This window comes from Scomber japonicus, chromosome 7, assembly GCF_027409825.1.
Source record: "Scomber japonicus isolate fScoJap1 chromosome 7, fScoJap1.pri, whole genome shotgun sequence".
Classification (NCBI taxonomy): domain Eukaryota; kingdom Metazoa; phylum Chordata; class Actinopteri; order Scombriformes; family Scombridae; genus Scomber; species Scomber japonicus.
Window position 1 is genome coordinate 27245985 of NC_070584.1, and position 13721 is coordinate 27259705.

The following is a 13721-nucleotide window of genomic DNA, read 5'->3' on the forward strand; positions in this document are numbered from 1 at the left end:
GGAGAGAGAGAGATAGAGAGAGAGAGAGACAGAGAGGGAGAGAGGGAGAGCGACAGAGAGGGAGAGGGAGAGAGAGAGAGAGAGAGAGAGTAAAAATACACCCGGCTCCTGGGAGACGGTCTCTATGGCAGCGGTTACTATGGTGATGGCAAGGCTGCACGTGAAGTGATGGCTGTCATGGGACCCTAGGGAATTCACCCTGTCGAGCTGCTGGAGATGGCAAACAAACACAAATTAACTTCAGTGAAGAGCAGATGCACAGAATAGAAAGTACTTTAGGTGAAATTGAGGAAGAGCAATGGCACCATGCTGGGTTGCTTGTGTGTATGCGTAGGTGGATGGCTGTGTGTATGTGTGTGTATAGCTTGTGTGATGGGTGTGAGTTTGCAAAATTTCTCACCACATTTTTGTTTGTCCAACGTCATAATCATTGTATGGATGTGGACATAACAATCTGTGTATGTGTGTGTGTGTGTGTGTGTGTGTGTGTGTGTGTGTGTGCGCACAATGAACTTTGCACATCCACATGTAGTGTTTGCCTCTGCAGAGTCAGTCTGCTCTGTCATACTGTTTCCATAGCAGCAGCGAGAGCCAACACAGCCAACCACGCTCACTTCCCAGTTTCACCCTATTGGTGCCAGCTTGCACTGACTCTCTTCATACTCTTTTTTTTTTTTTTTTTTTTCTTTTGCAACTGGCTTCATCTCTCCGGGAGTCTGGGCTGGGCTGGATATATTTCAGTGTCCCCCTTCATTCATTCATGAAGGCGGGGTCGACCAGTTCAATAGAAACATGAAGAAACAGGAAATACAAGCAAATCCAAGTTAGTCTCCTCCATACATACAGTACACCATGTTCCCATGAATGACAATGAGCTGAAATCTGAAACTAATTAAAGCAAATACATTGTTTTAATACAGACAGACACACATATGCATTCTGACATTTTAACATTTGACTATGAATATGCAAAATAAGAAAATCTATGAATGGAAGAGAAAAAGATTAAAACTCTGCAGATAAAAATCTGGATTTTCACTATTAAGCTCCACATTATAAAAATCAGACTGATATTCAAATCAGCTTGAGTCGACTTGAACTGATCCGCTCGGTTTTATAGAGTTAGAGAGGTCAAGTGAAGTTGACAACCCAAATGCTGATAACCTATGCTGAACTTGTCTTGTAGCATATTTAATGATACGATAGAGTTTTGTCATTTGTCTCATATCTATCCAGTCCATATGGCACTATGGATTCAAGTCGAAGCAGTTTCAAATCCTCCCTGCTCAGCACCTTTTCTTTGTCCATGTTCTGGGTTTTTCCTGGTGTAAATGCTGTCTGTGTCATCAAGGTGAATGCCAAGAGTTGTCTCTCATTGTTGCCCACGGAAACAGTGTCGTCTCTCCCATTCACTCCTAATATTTGTCAGTGTCCCTGCTGTTGTAGTACTTGCGTGATTCTAATAGGTAAGATCAGCTTTACTTTCCCCCTCTACGCTTGACAAAAAGAGCTGTTATTTTTAGTCTACTCTGTCTTTGAATATTTAAGCTGCTACATCAATAGACTGTGAGTGCTAAGCTGCAGGTGCATCAGTAGCCAATAAAAACAGATTTATTTTTTTTAGCAGTGCTGGTATTGATTAGGACTCTTTTCATTTTCATCATTTTTTTCTATTAATCAATTCATCATTTTGAATGTACATATATTGTCTTGTCCTGAAGCCAAACATATTCAGTTTACTGGCATGTATGACAAATAAAAGCATAAATTATCTCTTTTTCCCCTAAAAAATTATTAAAACAATTATTCATTTGTCTCATCTAATCAATCTAATATGTTCATCTATAATCATCTAATTTTGATCAACTAATTCATTAATCATCTAATCATTGGAGCTCTACTGTTAATCAAGCAGAATTATTAACCACTAGGAGTTTGAGTACTTTCATACTGGGTTTATTCAAAGTCACTTCACCACAGTTCAGTTGGGAAAACAAACTTTTGTTGTCAGTTGTGTGTCATCATATCAGAAATAAATAGATGTTATGACTGGGATTAAGCACAGACAAGTATCAACAATTATAAATATAAAAAATAGAAATGTGATATAATGAAGAAAAGACAAAGCTTATAGGACACTGAGATCCCCGGCCCTGCAGTCAAAGGAAAGTAGAACACAGAAGCACTAATCTAGCAAAAAGGTCATATCAGCTCTAGTGGGTGTTGCTGGTTTATTTGGGACATTATAGTGGGCCATCTGGCTCTTGGCTGGGATGTCAAGCAGTTGATTAGAGGATGCAGTAAGCATTAAACTGATTTCACACCTTTGGTAATCACGTAGCTTTCAGCCAAACAGAGGGCCCGCTTTATAGCCAATAAGAAGGTACCTATTGCTACCTGCTGCTGTATGATGATGAGTGTCACATGACCAGTTGGACTGCTACACTGAAACATTTTGAGAGAAGAATAAAGCTGGAGGAAACTATATAAGAGACCTAAGATATGTACTACATATACATGCATTGAATTGAATATATTAATATATTAATACAAAGTCATTGAGTTACAGTGCATCATTTCCATTGCTTTGGTGAAGAGTATCTAATACAATCAGGCCTGGAAGCCTTTAACATCACATTAACTGTTGATAGAGTGGCTGCTGCAGCTCATTGGACGTCATGCCAGAACACTTCCTTACTCTTATCCTAAAACTTTTTCTGTACAAGTGCTTCAAGTTGTATTCAAAAAACTCTACAAACTTGTCATAGATCGCCTCGTTTTAGCCTGATGAATATCATTGTTTATGAGGAGGTGCGTGATCATGAGATTTGATCATTAGCATAATAAACAACACTAAAATTCTCTTTTATGGCTACATGTTCTGCTCCTTTTGAGGGAAACAGAAATGCTACCAAAGACTAAAAATATGAGTTTCACAATATAGAACAGAACAAATTTAGAATTTGATGCTAAAGAAATGTCTTTCTAATGCAAAGCGGTGTGTGATGGAAGATGGTCAAAGGATGTGAGAGGGGATAATAATATTGCGCCGAGTTGATGTTACTGTATACTGTCAGCTGCAACACAAGATGATAGTGGATACCTGCAGAAAGACCCTGAGGCAGCTGTTTCCCAGTTATTACTGAATATTGTTGCACCAAAATATGCCAATAAAAAATAAAAAAAACCTCTCGGTAAATTGGCATCGTTTGTTTGAGTTGTTTTGTTTTAATTGATTTCAGTATCAGATTAAGATATTATAATACCGCTCAAATGTGGTTTCTTTTTTCTCTTGTGAAGGAAGGCAGAGACTATCTGCACTGTGTATGACTCATAGGAGAGATCTGCATCACTGCTTTAGTCTGTCTGTCTGTGTTCTCTTTCTTTTAATCCTCTGAAGCACTTTGTCAACTTTCTGTCTTAAAAAGTGCTTTATTAAAAGAAAGCTTTCATTTTTATAAGTAACAGTATTTAAACCATCAACGGCTAAAATTAAGTTAGTTCATTAAATAAAATGTTGCTAAATTACATACTGAGTAGTTAAATACTTGACATATATTTAATGTCAATTTCTTTAAAAAAAAATGTATATTTTAGTTTACATTGATTACGTTTATATATCATCATGAGATAACCCTAATCTTGGCCATGCCCACCTTGTTGACATATAGCTGACATCTCTATCAAGAAAGAACAATAAAACTGGACTAAAAGCTTCAAATATTTATATGTTTTGTATTTATATGCCCACACATCCTCTAATCCTAAACTAACCCAGAGTCTCCTTCAGCTCTAAAGCTTCTGGACAATGAGAGGAACTAGAGGTCCAAGGTTAAAAGCACCCACTGCTGGCTTTACACGTACTGTAGACCGACGGTAAATCCCGGCTTGCCTCATTACGCCTGCTTTCAGCATGGCTGTGGATAAGGATGTATTGATTTTAATGGTCCAACCCTTTTAGATAAACAGTCCTGGAGGATCTGTCGTCGTTTTTATCTGATTCCACCGAGCTCGCAACGAACTAGACGAGATAACATAGTGTCCTCACAACGCTCAAGATCATCTGTCTATCACCCTATCAACTAATCTGGTCACACTCTGGAGCCGGACATGTGTGTGTTTACTGACAGATAAAGTTGCAAATCTTATCTCCCAGCCTCCTGGTCTGCGTCACTTTTCTCTCCACACCTCCTCATTTTCATGTTCTCTCTATCCTCGCCCCCCTTTTGACTCCTCTTCATGCAACTGTATTAACTCATACTGTCCTCTCCTCTCCTCTTTTCTCTCCTCTTCTCTCATGTCCTCTCTTCTCCTCTCCTCTCCTCATCATTTTAGCTCATCCAGATTAAACAGGAAATTGAGGCGGCAGTCAGATAACTGAAAATTCACTCTTTGTTCTACTTGAAAAGGCTGGCATTAAAATGTTTTTATTTGTCAGTAGTAAGCGTTGTGGTTTGAAATGATAAAGCTAAATGATAAATCCTCACTCAAAGATTTTAATACCCATGGTTAGCCTACTTATGCCATTCAGCCCCCCTAGCTTTTTTTAAATGGAGTCGTGTAATGGAGTGATGGAGTGATGGTGCAGAATTACAAAGGATTCAGTCTAATTATATGGCTCCGGCTTGTTGTTTGAAGAGACTATGTGTGCATGACAGAGTTGAGCCTCAGTCTGCTCTGAGATGGGTAAATGCCGGTTGGCGAGGGACGGCTGTATCACCCATCTGCCCCGGGTTTTATACCTGCCTGGCAGCTAAAAAGCACAGTCATTTGAAGCTCTCAAACTAATGTTGATCCTACATCATCCCTGTTCAAAAACAAGTTCATAAAGTAGACTGTTTTAATGTGGCTGCCCACAAAACATTGCAGTATAAGAGAATGGCACTGAAATGAGATCAAACATCCGACTTAATAGTTGAAAACTATTGAAACTACGATACATGTTGGTGTGCTTATCTGTCGACCTTGACTCTGAGAAATTACATTTATGTGGGTTAAATTGTAACAGCAAGAATTTTTAGAAGGAAATCCTAACACCAAACAATTCAGTGTCAAAATGACTATATTTACATAGTCGAGCCATATGAGTAAAATATCCAGTGATGACATAGTTGTCTTTTTTCACCAAAATATCCTCTTTTGAAATACAGTATCTGCTGGTAGTAACTACAGCATTATTCAACTTTTTTGTGATTATGTTTAATCACTGGAAACACTTAATACTAAGATTAGAGAAAGATAGAAGAACCGAAAGAAGAACCGACCTATCATAATTCAGTTTGTTTGACCAGTAGGTAAACTGGTAGTGTAATATTTGTAATAACATTACTAATATAATGTGAAGAAAGAGAGTTTGAATTGGGCTAGTGCAGATGCTGATCGACAGGAGTGATGCGGGAGTGAGCGAGTAAGCAGCTGAGTTACTGATGTACTTTATTTTGTAAAGACTGTGGAGGATGTACCTTAAAAACACTGCTGCAGTAGTACAGCTAAAACCTAATTTAAATCCATTTGATATGATGAAGGCATTCTGTAGCAAAGAAGAAGATAGATGAGCAGAGAAGATTTAAGCTGGAAAAAAAGCTTTTGTAGTGACGTGATTGGTATGGCGCTGGAATGAGACGTTACTGTCAAGGTTTGTAAAGGATATAACAGTTGGCACATGCACATTTCTGCAAGAGAGTACCTGCACACTGCTAAATCATCCCCAAATCGTCTTTAAATCCCACACAGACATGACATTTTGACAACTATGGGTCACATTCAGTGGCTGAAACATTGTCATTTCCATGTGGAATTAAACATCTGGAAACAATTTAGCAGTGAGCAGCTACACATTTGTTATCTTAAGATTTGGACAGTAAAAGAAAACCAATGTGTTTGACATTTTAAAGGATGTCTTCAAGGAAATCAGTAGTAGTTTCTCTGGCTGTGGGAATGACAATTATTCCACATAACAGATAAGAAGCTACCAACCTGCAAATGGTTTACAATCATACAATATGTATAAGTAAAGACAGTAGATATAATGTGAGGTTTCACCTTTCCATATATTTCAACTCTGGTCAGAGGTGTTATAATAAGCATCATATCTATCTGAAAGTGCATCACCCATCTGATCCACAAAAACCACCTCAGCCACTACACAGAAAATGTGTTTATTTGGTTGCCGCAATCCAACCATCCAAACATTCATCATAGATACCTGCTCTTCTCTTCTCGATATCGTCATGATGGGCTGATGTGTGCAGAGTCATAGAAAGGCTGCAGTTCACACACCCTCAGACTTAAATTGGCACTTCTCTAAGCACACTGTGAACATGTTTGCAGTAGCTGTGTTAGTGACAACCTGTTTTTTTGTCCTTTTATTTGTTGCATTACTCAACTTAAAAGCAGTGAAATCGAAACATTATGCAGCTCACATCACATAAATGTAATTACAGATGCATTTATTTTAGGACCTTTTAGAGAAAAACCCACTCATGAATTTTGATGCTAATTTTAAACTTGACATCTGATGCAGGAACATTTAGAGTCCGGTTTGATATATCAGACCCCTCGTTGTCTTAAATGTACTGATTCACTCTGACTATGTGATTCTGCTTCAGTGCTGTCAAACAACCTACACAGATACAAGGAAATGAATAAAGTCTGAGAAGCAAAGAAATAGATGTTCCTAGAAATTCTTGAAATTAATCACCTCTCTCCTTTTCTTGCCTCTATAGTGCAGTGTCTGGAAATGACCACTAAGCGGAAGTTGATTGGCCGGCTGGTGCCGTGCCGTTGTTTCCGTGGGGAAGAGGAAGTGATCTCAGTGTTGGACTACTCCCACTGCAGCCTGCAGCAGGTCCCCAAGGAAATCTTCAGCTTTGAGAGAACTCTGGAGGAGCTCTACTTAGACGCCAACCAGATTGAGGAACTACCCAAGGTAACTCAACACAGAAACACAGACTTTCTGCTGCAAAGTGTCTCCCTGATATTAATCTCTAACCCTTTTTTACATCACTTCTAAGCTCTAAGAACCTCCTCTTGGCCCACCTGACCCTCATGTCATCCATGTAAAACCTTAGAAGAAGCCCTATACATGAGTTGGCATATAAGGCACATTGTTATGACCAAAATATACATCTTACTCCAAACTTAGTCCGAGGGAGCTGTGACATAAGGGCCGTTTCCACTGAAGAAGTTCCCGGAACTATTTGAGGGACAGGAACTTTACAGGAACCTCCCTCTCACTCGGCCCTGTCAACCGCTGTGTCTCCACTGAGAGGGCCGAGTGAGAGGAAGTTCCAATCAGTACCCAAGAGTTTTTCAAGGCCGTTCTGAGTACCTAATCAGAGGCAGGGACTCGCTTAGACCCTGTAAAAGTTCTGGAACCCTGTCCTTTGGAGGTGGTTGCTGCGGTGGAGACACGAACCAACTGCCACGGCCCCGTAAAATTACCCCGAAGTTCCTGCGTTGGAAACGGCCCTATAGTCTACATCTTACAGTACATGATAAAGAGCAGTTTTACTTTTTGACTAATTACTAGAAAGCATAGCAAAAACATATAGTGGTTTTTTTCCGTATATGACAAAGAGTGGATTTTTATGCCTTTCGAGTGTTGATGCAACACTCAGCCTCCTGAAACCGACTCGTAACATCAACCCTACTGATTACTTGGCTGTGGCTGTGAGTTACGCCCACAGAAGTTGACACATTTTGATATATTAATGTTGTGTGAGCTACTGTTCAAAATATATTACGCAGCTACAAGTTGGTGTCTCATAAATTACTTTAAACCCTTTTGTAATGTTGATTGGATACTGTTATTTTATTCCCGTGCCTCGAAATATTATGACCACTACTCAAGCAAATGTGCCTTAGTGATAAATTAGCATATTTTTCTGTGTTGTGATGTTTCAAAGCTGTTTACGAACTGTTTCAAGGAGCTAATTGTAGCTCTTGAATATTTAATTGTGCTGTTTTAGAAACAAACTTCCACTCTTTACTGCCAAATTCTGCCAAAATGTTAACATTATTTAAATCAGTTTTGTGTTCAAGTGTGTAAACTTTAACTAGAAGATCATTTATCATGAAGAGAGCTGAAGTTGTGTGTCAGCTTTTGATTTTCGTCTTTTTTTTTCATCAGTGTGTTATTGGATTATATTGTATGTATCAGAACCTGTTGATTATATGTGAACAGGATGCTTGAGGGATTCTGTTTGTTGTAACACATTTAGTATTCATTTGTTTGGTAACATTATATACTTGTACATTCAAGTTAACCTTAAACCTTTCCTAGTGCAGACAGGCAGCACAGTGATGTTCATTTAAAGGGATTTACAGCAGAGCAATACTAAAAGTCAAAAGACACACTAGCGAGCCCTGAAAGGCACCAGAAATCAAGTGTTTGATGGCAGAAAAATGGACAAACAGCTTTGCTATCTTATTTATTTATTATTTACTGCTAGTGAAGAAAAAAATATTAATTCGGACCGACACTGATGATGCTACCTAAATCCAAAGGGTTTATCTACTGTGAGACTTGTGAGTTTGTTGGTCTCAGCTCTTTATTGCAATTTTCATCAATGTACTGTGTAAGCCTGCGATACTTAGCTACTGCTTTGAATTGAATGCTAAATTAAGTGTTTTCATGCTAATGTCAGCATCCTAAAGCAGCAGTGGATCTCCAGAAGAGGTCATGAGATAAACCTGTGGGGTCATGACGTTATGAAGAGGATAGTAAAGCTACACAAAATGATGTTCATTTTCTCAGACTTTGCTTGAATCTGTGTTTCTACCTCTTCAGGCTTCTAAACATGTGATTCAAACTGTAATAGCAACAAAAAAAGTTCCTTAGTTTTAAGTTGTCTCTAGCCTAAAACCATGGGGAAACACTATGCTAAAGTCATTAGAATTGTTCTTGTGGGAAACATGTCTGTGCCAAATTCCATATACATGTCAGGAAATATATACCACATGACTAGTACCAATAAAACTAAGTTTAGACTTAAAGTCCTGTGACCAATACCAGCATTGATACTTTTTCCTTGCATGTTTACCCTCATTACATATTATACAGCAGTGAGCGGCAGGAAATACTGTATGAGGTAAGCAAAGAGGTTCATTCTGAGTCTGAGACCTCCAAAAAAACCCTCCTATGCAGTAACTAGGTAAAAAAGAAAGAAAAAGAAAAAAGGCAGTGTCCTTTGAGTATTTCAAGGAGAATTACAGGTGCTGTTTATAAGAAGGCTGTCTCTTTTTATTGATATCTTGTCCTGGTTTAAATGACAGAGAATTGAATTTCTAAATATAGCCTGCATGAATGAAGAAGCCATATAGTGGTGTGTGAGTGGCAAGCCAAACTTATATGCATGTGGGAAAAAAAAGCGTACGTGTGCCAAGATAGTATAAGAGCTGTTGAGGATGCCAGAGTGATTGGCCTTTATGGACGTGAGTTAGAGAGATCCTCAAGTGTGTGTGTGTGAGTGCATAAGTGATTGTGTGTTTTTAAGGCTGTGCATGTTTGTGTGTGAGTATAGTGACACAGCAGCCTTGTCTTTTTGTAAATATTTTAACCTTCTGTGCTCTTTTAGTCCTTATTAAACAGCAGTCACCATTGGATGTGATATACAGTAGTCGAAATCATATTAGTAGGTCAATAAAGTAAACAAAGAATTATTATTTTTGTTATTCATGAGTGTGAATGTGCATTTATTGGAAATAAGCTTACCAGATGAGGCTGACAAAAAGTAGTCTAATCAAGGCTAGAACCCACCCAGTAGTCATACAAGTAACACCATTTTTCATTTTCATTTATATTTGTCTTATCATAGAAATAAAAAAAATTCGGACAATGTTATATTAAACATTAAAGAATATTAACTGGTGCAGGGTGAAAAATCGAGTAGCACTATAGCACTATGATTGATAATACCTGTACTATGAAAGCAATGGAAAAATCTAGACTCAGAGTTTGGTTTATTTTGCCAAATTGGGCCTAATGAGAAAGCTTTAGCACCTTTTACTGCACCTAAAAAACTTGGTGACCATCATTCATATTCATTTTTGCACATTTGCCTTTTTCAACGTGTTTAAGTATTTGCATCATTCTGGATTTGATGGAGCATTTACTGTAATATCTGTTTTGGTATTACATAGATTTAACATTCATATATTCAAAGCACTTTCCTTTTTATGACTTAACTCCTGTATATGTTTTGGCATTTGCAGTACGTTTCTATTTAGGCCACATTTCTCGTAATGTTTGTGCTTTCACTCTCTCTCTCTGTGTTTTGTCCTTAGGGGCCTCCGTATGGAGAATATTAATTTTACATAATTCATAGAGAAAGGCAGCTAAAATGGCAATGCTTTTCCACAACATTGTGTTATTGCATGCCTCCAGCTCACTTCTTGCTCCCTGTCCTTTGGTACCTTTTTACTAAAGGTTTGTGTCACTTTGCCAACAGACTATAATATTCCATTGTCTTCCTCTGTATTTCCATAGCAACTCTTCAACTGCCAGGCCTTGAAGAAGCTGAGCATGCCAGATAACGACCTATCCAACCTGCCCACCACCATCGCCAGCCTGGTTAACCTCAAAGAGCTGGACATCAGTAAAAACGGTAAAAATGACCAATTCACCAAAAAGCAAAATAATACCACTGACATTTCAGCCGCAGATGATAATTGTAGACATGTTAGAGAGGATTATTATCTGTTTGCACCACAGGGATACATTTTTTTAATCTATAATGTGTCTAGATACAGGAGTATACTGTATGTGGAGTTGAGGACTTAAAAAAACAAGGGCAGCAATTAGGAATTTTCCTGCAGATCTAAAAAATTGTTGAATCATCTTCAATTAAACCCCATAATCACAGTAATTTAACATCCAGAGTGTTTAACCAAAATGTGCCATTATTAAAACACTTTCAGAGACATTTTAGATAATTGCTCCCTGTCTTACTGTAGACTTTATCCTAACAAAAAGTGGAAATATGTAACTAACACATTTCATTTTTGCTCCCTATGTTTCTCTCTAACAGGTATCCAGGAGTTTCCAGATAATATAAAATGCTGTAAAGGCCTGTCTGTGGTTGAAGCCAGTGTCAACCCCATCACCAAGTAAGACACTAAAGACCCCTTAACACTGTGTAAATCCAGGTTTTCTGAAATAATAGTTGACAATCATGAAGGAAACTGGTAAAATCATTGGTTTTGTCAGTCCAAAACTGTGTTCCTATACTTGTCGACCAATTTGGAGTTTGAACAGTGCCAGAAATTTAAGAACAAATTCTCACAATGTTATCACTGTTATGACCCATGACTGCAAACGAAATGACACAGAATACATTGACCGGTGTGACATTTTATGACAGGTTTTTGAATTAAATTTAAAGGAAACATATTATTTTCTGCTCACATCCATCACACCCAGAAACTTAAGCGATGAAGGTGAAATGAAAAAGAAGTTTGTGTGACTTGTGTGTATTTTCAGAGTGGTGCAGTAAATGGCACAAGTCTCTGCTTTCCTATATTTTTTTTCTATTTGCATCAAAACGCTATGATTCACCATGCATTCAGCTTCAAATCGATACTGAGCCCAAGATTTTATTATAGGCATGTCGCACAATGTGACCTACATTAAACTTGTCATCGTACAGCCTAAAAGCGCTGTAAGACACATGGTGGTAGAAACACAGCATATTAATATAATCACTCCTGAAGAGCTCGCTGCAAATTTGAACCTGCACTGGAAGACTCTAGTCACTTGTTTGATGGCCGTAAATCTTTATCTGCAGCACATAAGGTTGGGTTGCAAATCTAACACACATTGGTGCTAATGCTTAATAGAGAAATGTAATAATGTTGCCATCATGTTTAATTTAATTGTGAACTCTGTTTTGTGTTGCTTCTGCTTGTTTGTTTGGTTGGTTGCACCAGTTTTTATAAAATGGAGTTGGAGTCAGTTCAAGATGTAATGGACTGTGATGAATGAAAATGATGCTTTTGCCATGTATTCAACTATTTTTAAACATACAGTGTCCAGAGAGCAACACTGCTACTTTTTGGTCTACTTATACATATTCCAGCCTATGTGTTTAAGGCACCACAGCGAGCCTACATATTTGATAATATCTGGTTGCATTCATAAACCCTATACTACCTTTAGCTATACTGGTCCAATGCAATAATGGCCACATATCATACAGATGTCTTATGAAGATTTATTTTATTACTCTCTCTCAAAGACATAAAAAGAGTCATTTCAAAGTCTCTCCAACTAGTGTCCATGATAAACAGACACAGAACAGTAACCGAAATGTGAAGAACTCAAATGAAATTACAGCAAACATATCACAATGTCCACGTAAAGGCACATCTATGCACATTAACTACAAATATGAAACAAATGAAAGACAGTTAACTTCGACCACATGAAGAAAAAGGATATTTCAGGGCTTTACGTCTTTCCTCTGCATCTATGTTGCCTCTGACCCACAATGCCACAGTTATGCCCTTAATTAAACACTAACCTTTTTTTAACCAATGTTTAGCTTATTTTAAGGTGGTATATACAGTATATTTTCAGACTAACAGTGGCTAGTTATTTCTACAGGAGGTGTTATGGGAACATGGTCCATGTTTTATTCCACTGAGGCTGTTCAAGGACACATACTCTTTTTCTCTCTTTTTTCTTCTTTTTGCATATATTCTTACTCTCTTTCTTCCTTTCCGCTCCCTCTCTCTTTCTCTCTTTTCTTTCCAGACTCCCAGATGGTTTCACGCAGCTCCTCAATCTGACCCAGCTCTTCTTAAATGATGCCTTCCTGGAGTATCTGCCGGCTAACTTTGGCAGGTAAGCCCATGCATGTAATCATTAGTGTTTCCTTGTGTGTGAGGCTGTGTGTGTGTGTACAAGTTGTGTGACTGTGTTAGATGGGACGTTTTACATACTTGAAGCACCAGAAGCTATTATTCAGTGCCACTTGACATTGACTGTAAAGAATCTTAATGAAATATGTATCCAGAATTATGAGACTTTTTGCTTTATGCACTTAAAATGTAAATAAATTGGCTTGAAAATGAGCATGTTGCTTGTTGTACAGTGTGTTGGAATCACATCTTAAACCTGAGGCTTAAGTATTTGTGTTTCAGGCAGCAATTATATTTTTTTATTATGCCAGGGTAGAAGTACATGAATGAAAATTACCAATTTTAATTTTGAAAACTTTTTTTTAAAATTGTGTATACTATTGTTGTGTATTTCCATCTCACATAAATGTGTTTGTTTGCATATACTACTACAACTGCACCTAAAGGATAAACTCAGCATCCAACCTCAAATTAACCCATAAAGAGGTGTGAATGTTTTTATAAATGACTTCAGGATTTCTCTTTTAAGTGACTTCAGCATCTGTGGATGAGCAGTACTGCAATGCATCCTACAAAACATAGAATGAAAGAAGTTTATACTTCTTCAGTTTTTGTTGCCATTGTCAAAAAGGAGATCATTCTCATAAAATGACTCAAAACCAATCTTGTAGCTTTTTAACAAGGTAAAAGTCATGCCATTGTATTATTTCTATTGTGGATGAGACATGGAAATTCTTTGAGGATATGGATGCACATGAAGGACACTGAAACCTTTCCATGGTGGTGCTTTGATGCTGTCGTGATGATAATTCTAGCGAATCAACATTTCCGAGTAACGATTACATATAATTATGATCACT

At 37.8% G+C, this 13721-nt stretch overlaps 1 protein-coding gene across 1 annotated transcript in view; it reads left to right on the forward strand.

Annotated features, from left to right (window-relative positions):
- lrrc7 (leucine rich repeat containing 7) overlaps positions 1-13721 on the forward strand; it is a 54521-nt gene that overhangs the window by 10126 nt on the left and 30674 nt on the right. The window contains 5 exon segments of the mRNA XM_053323017.1: positions 5895-5967; positions 6726-6928; positions 10490-10607; positions 11031-11109; positions 12755-12844. Of these exon segments, the coding sequence (XP_053178992.1) occupies positions 5895-5967; positions 6726-6928; positions 10490-10607; positions 11031-11109; positions 12755-12844 (563 nt within the window).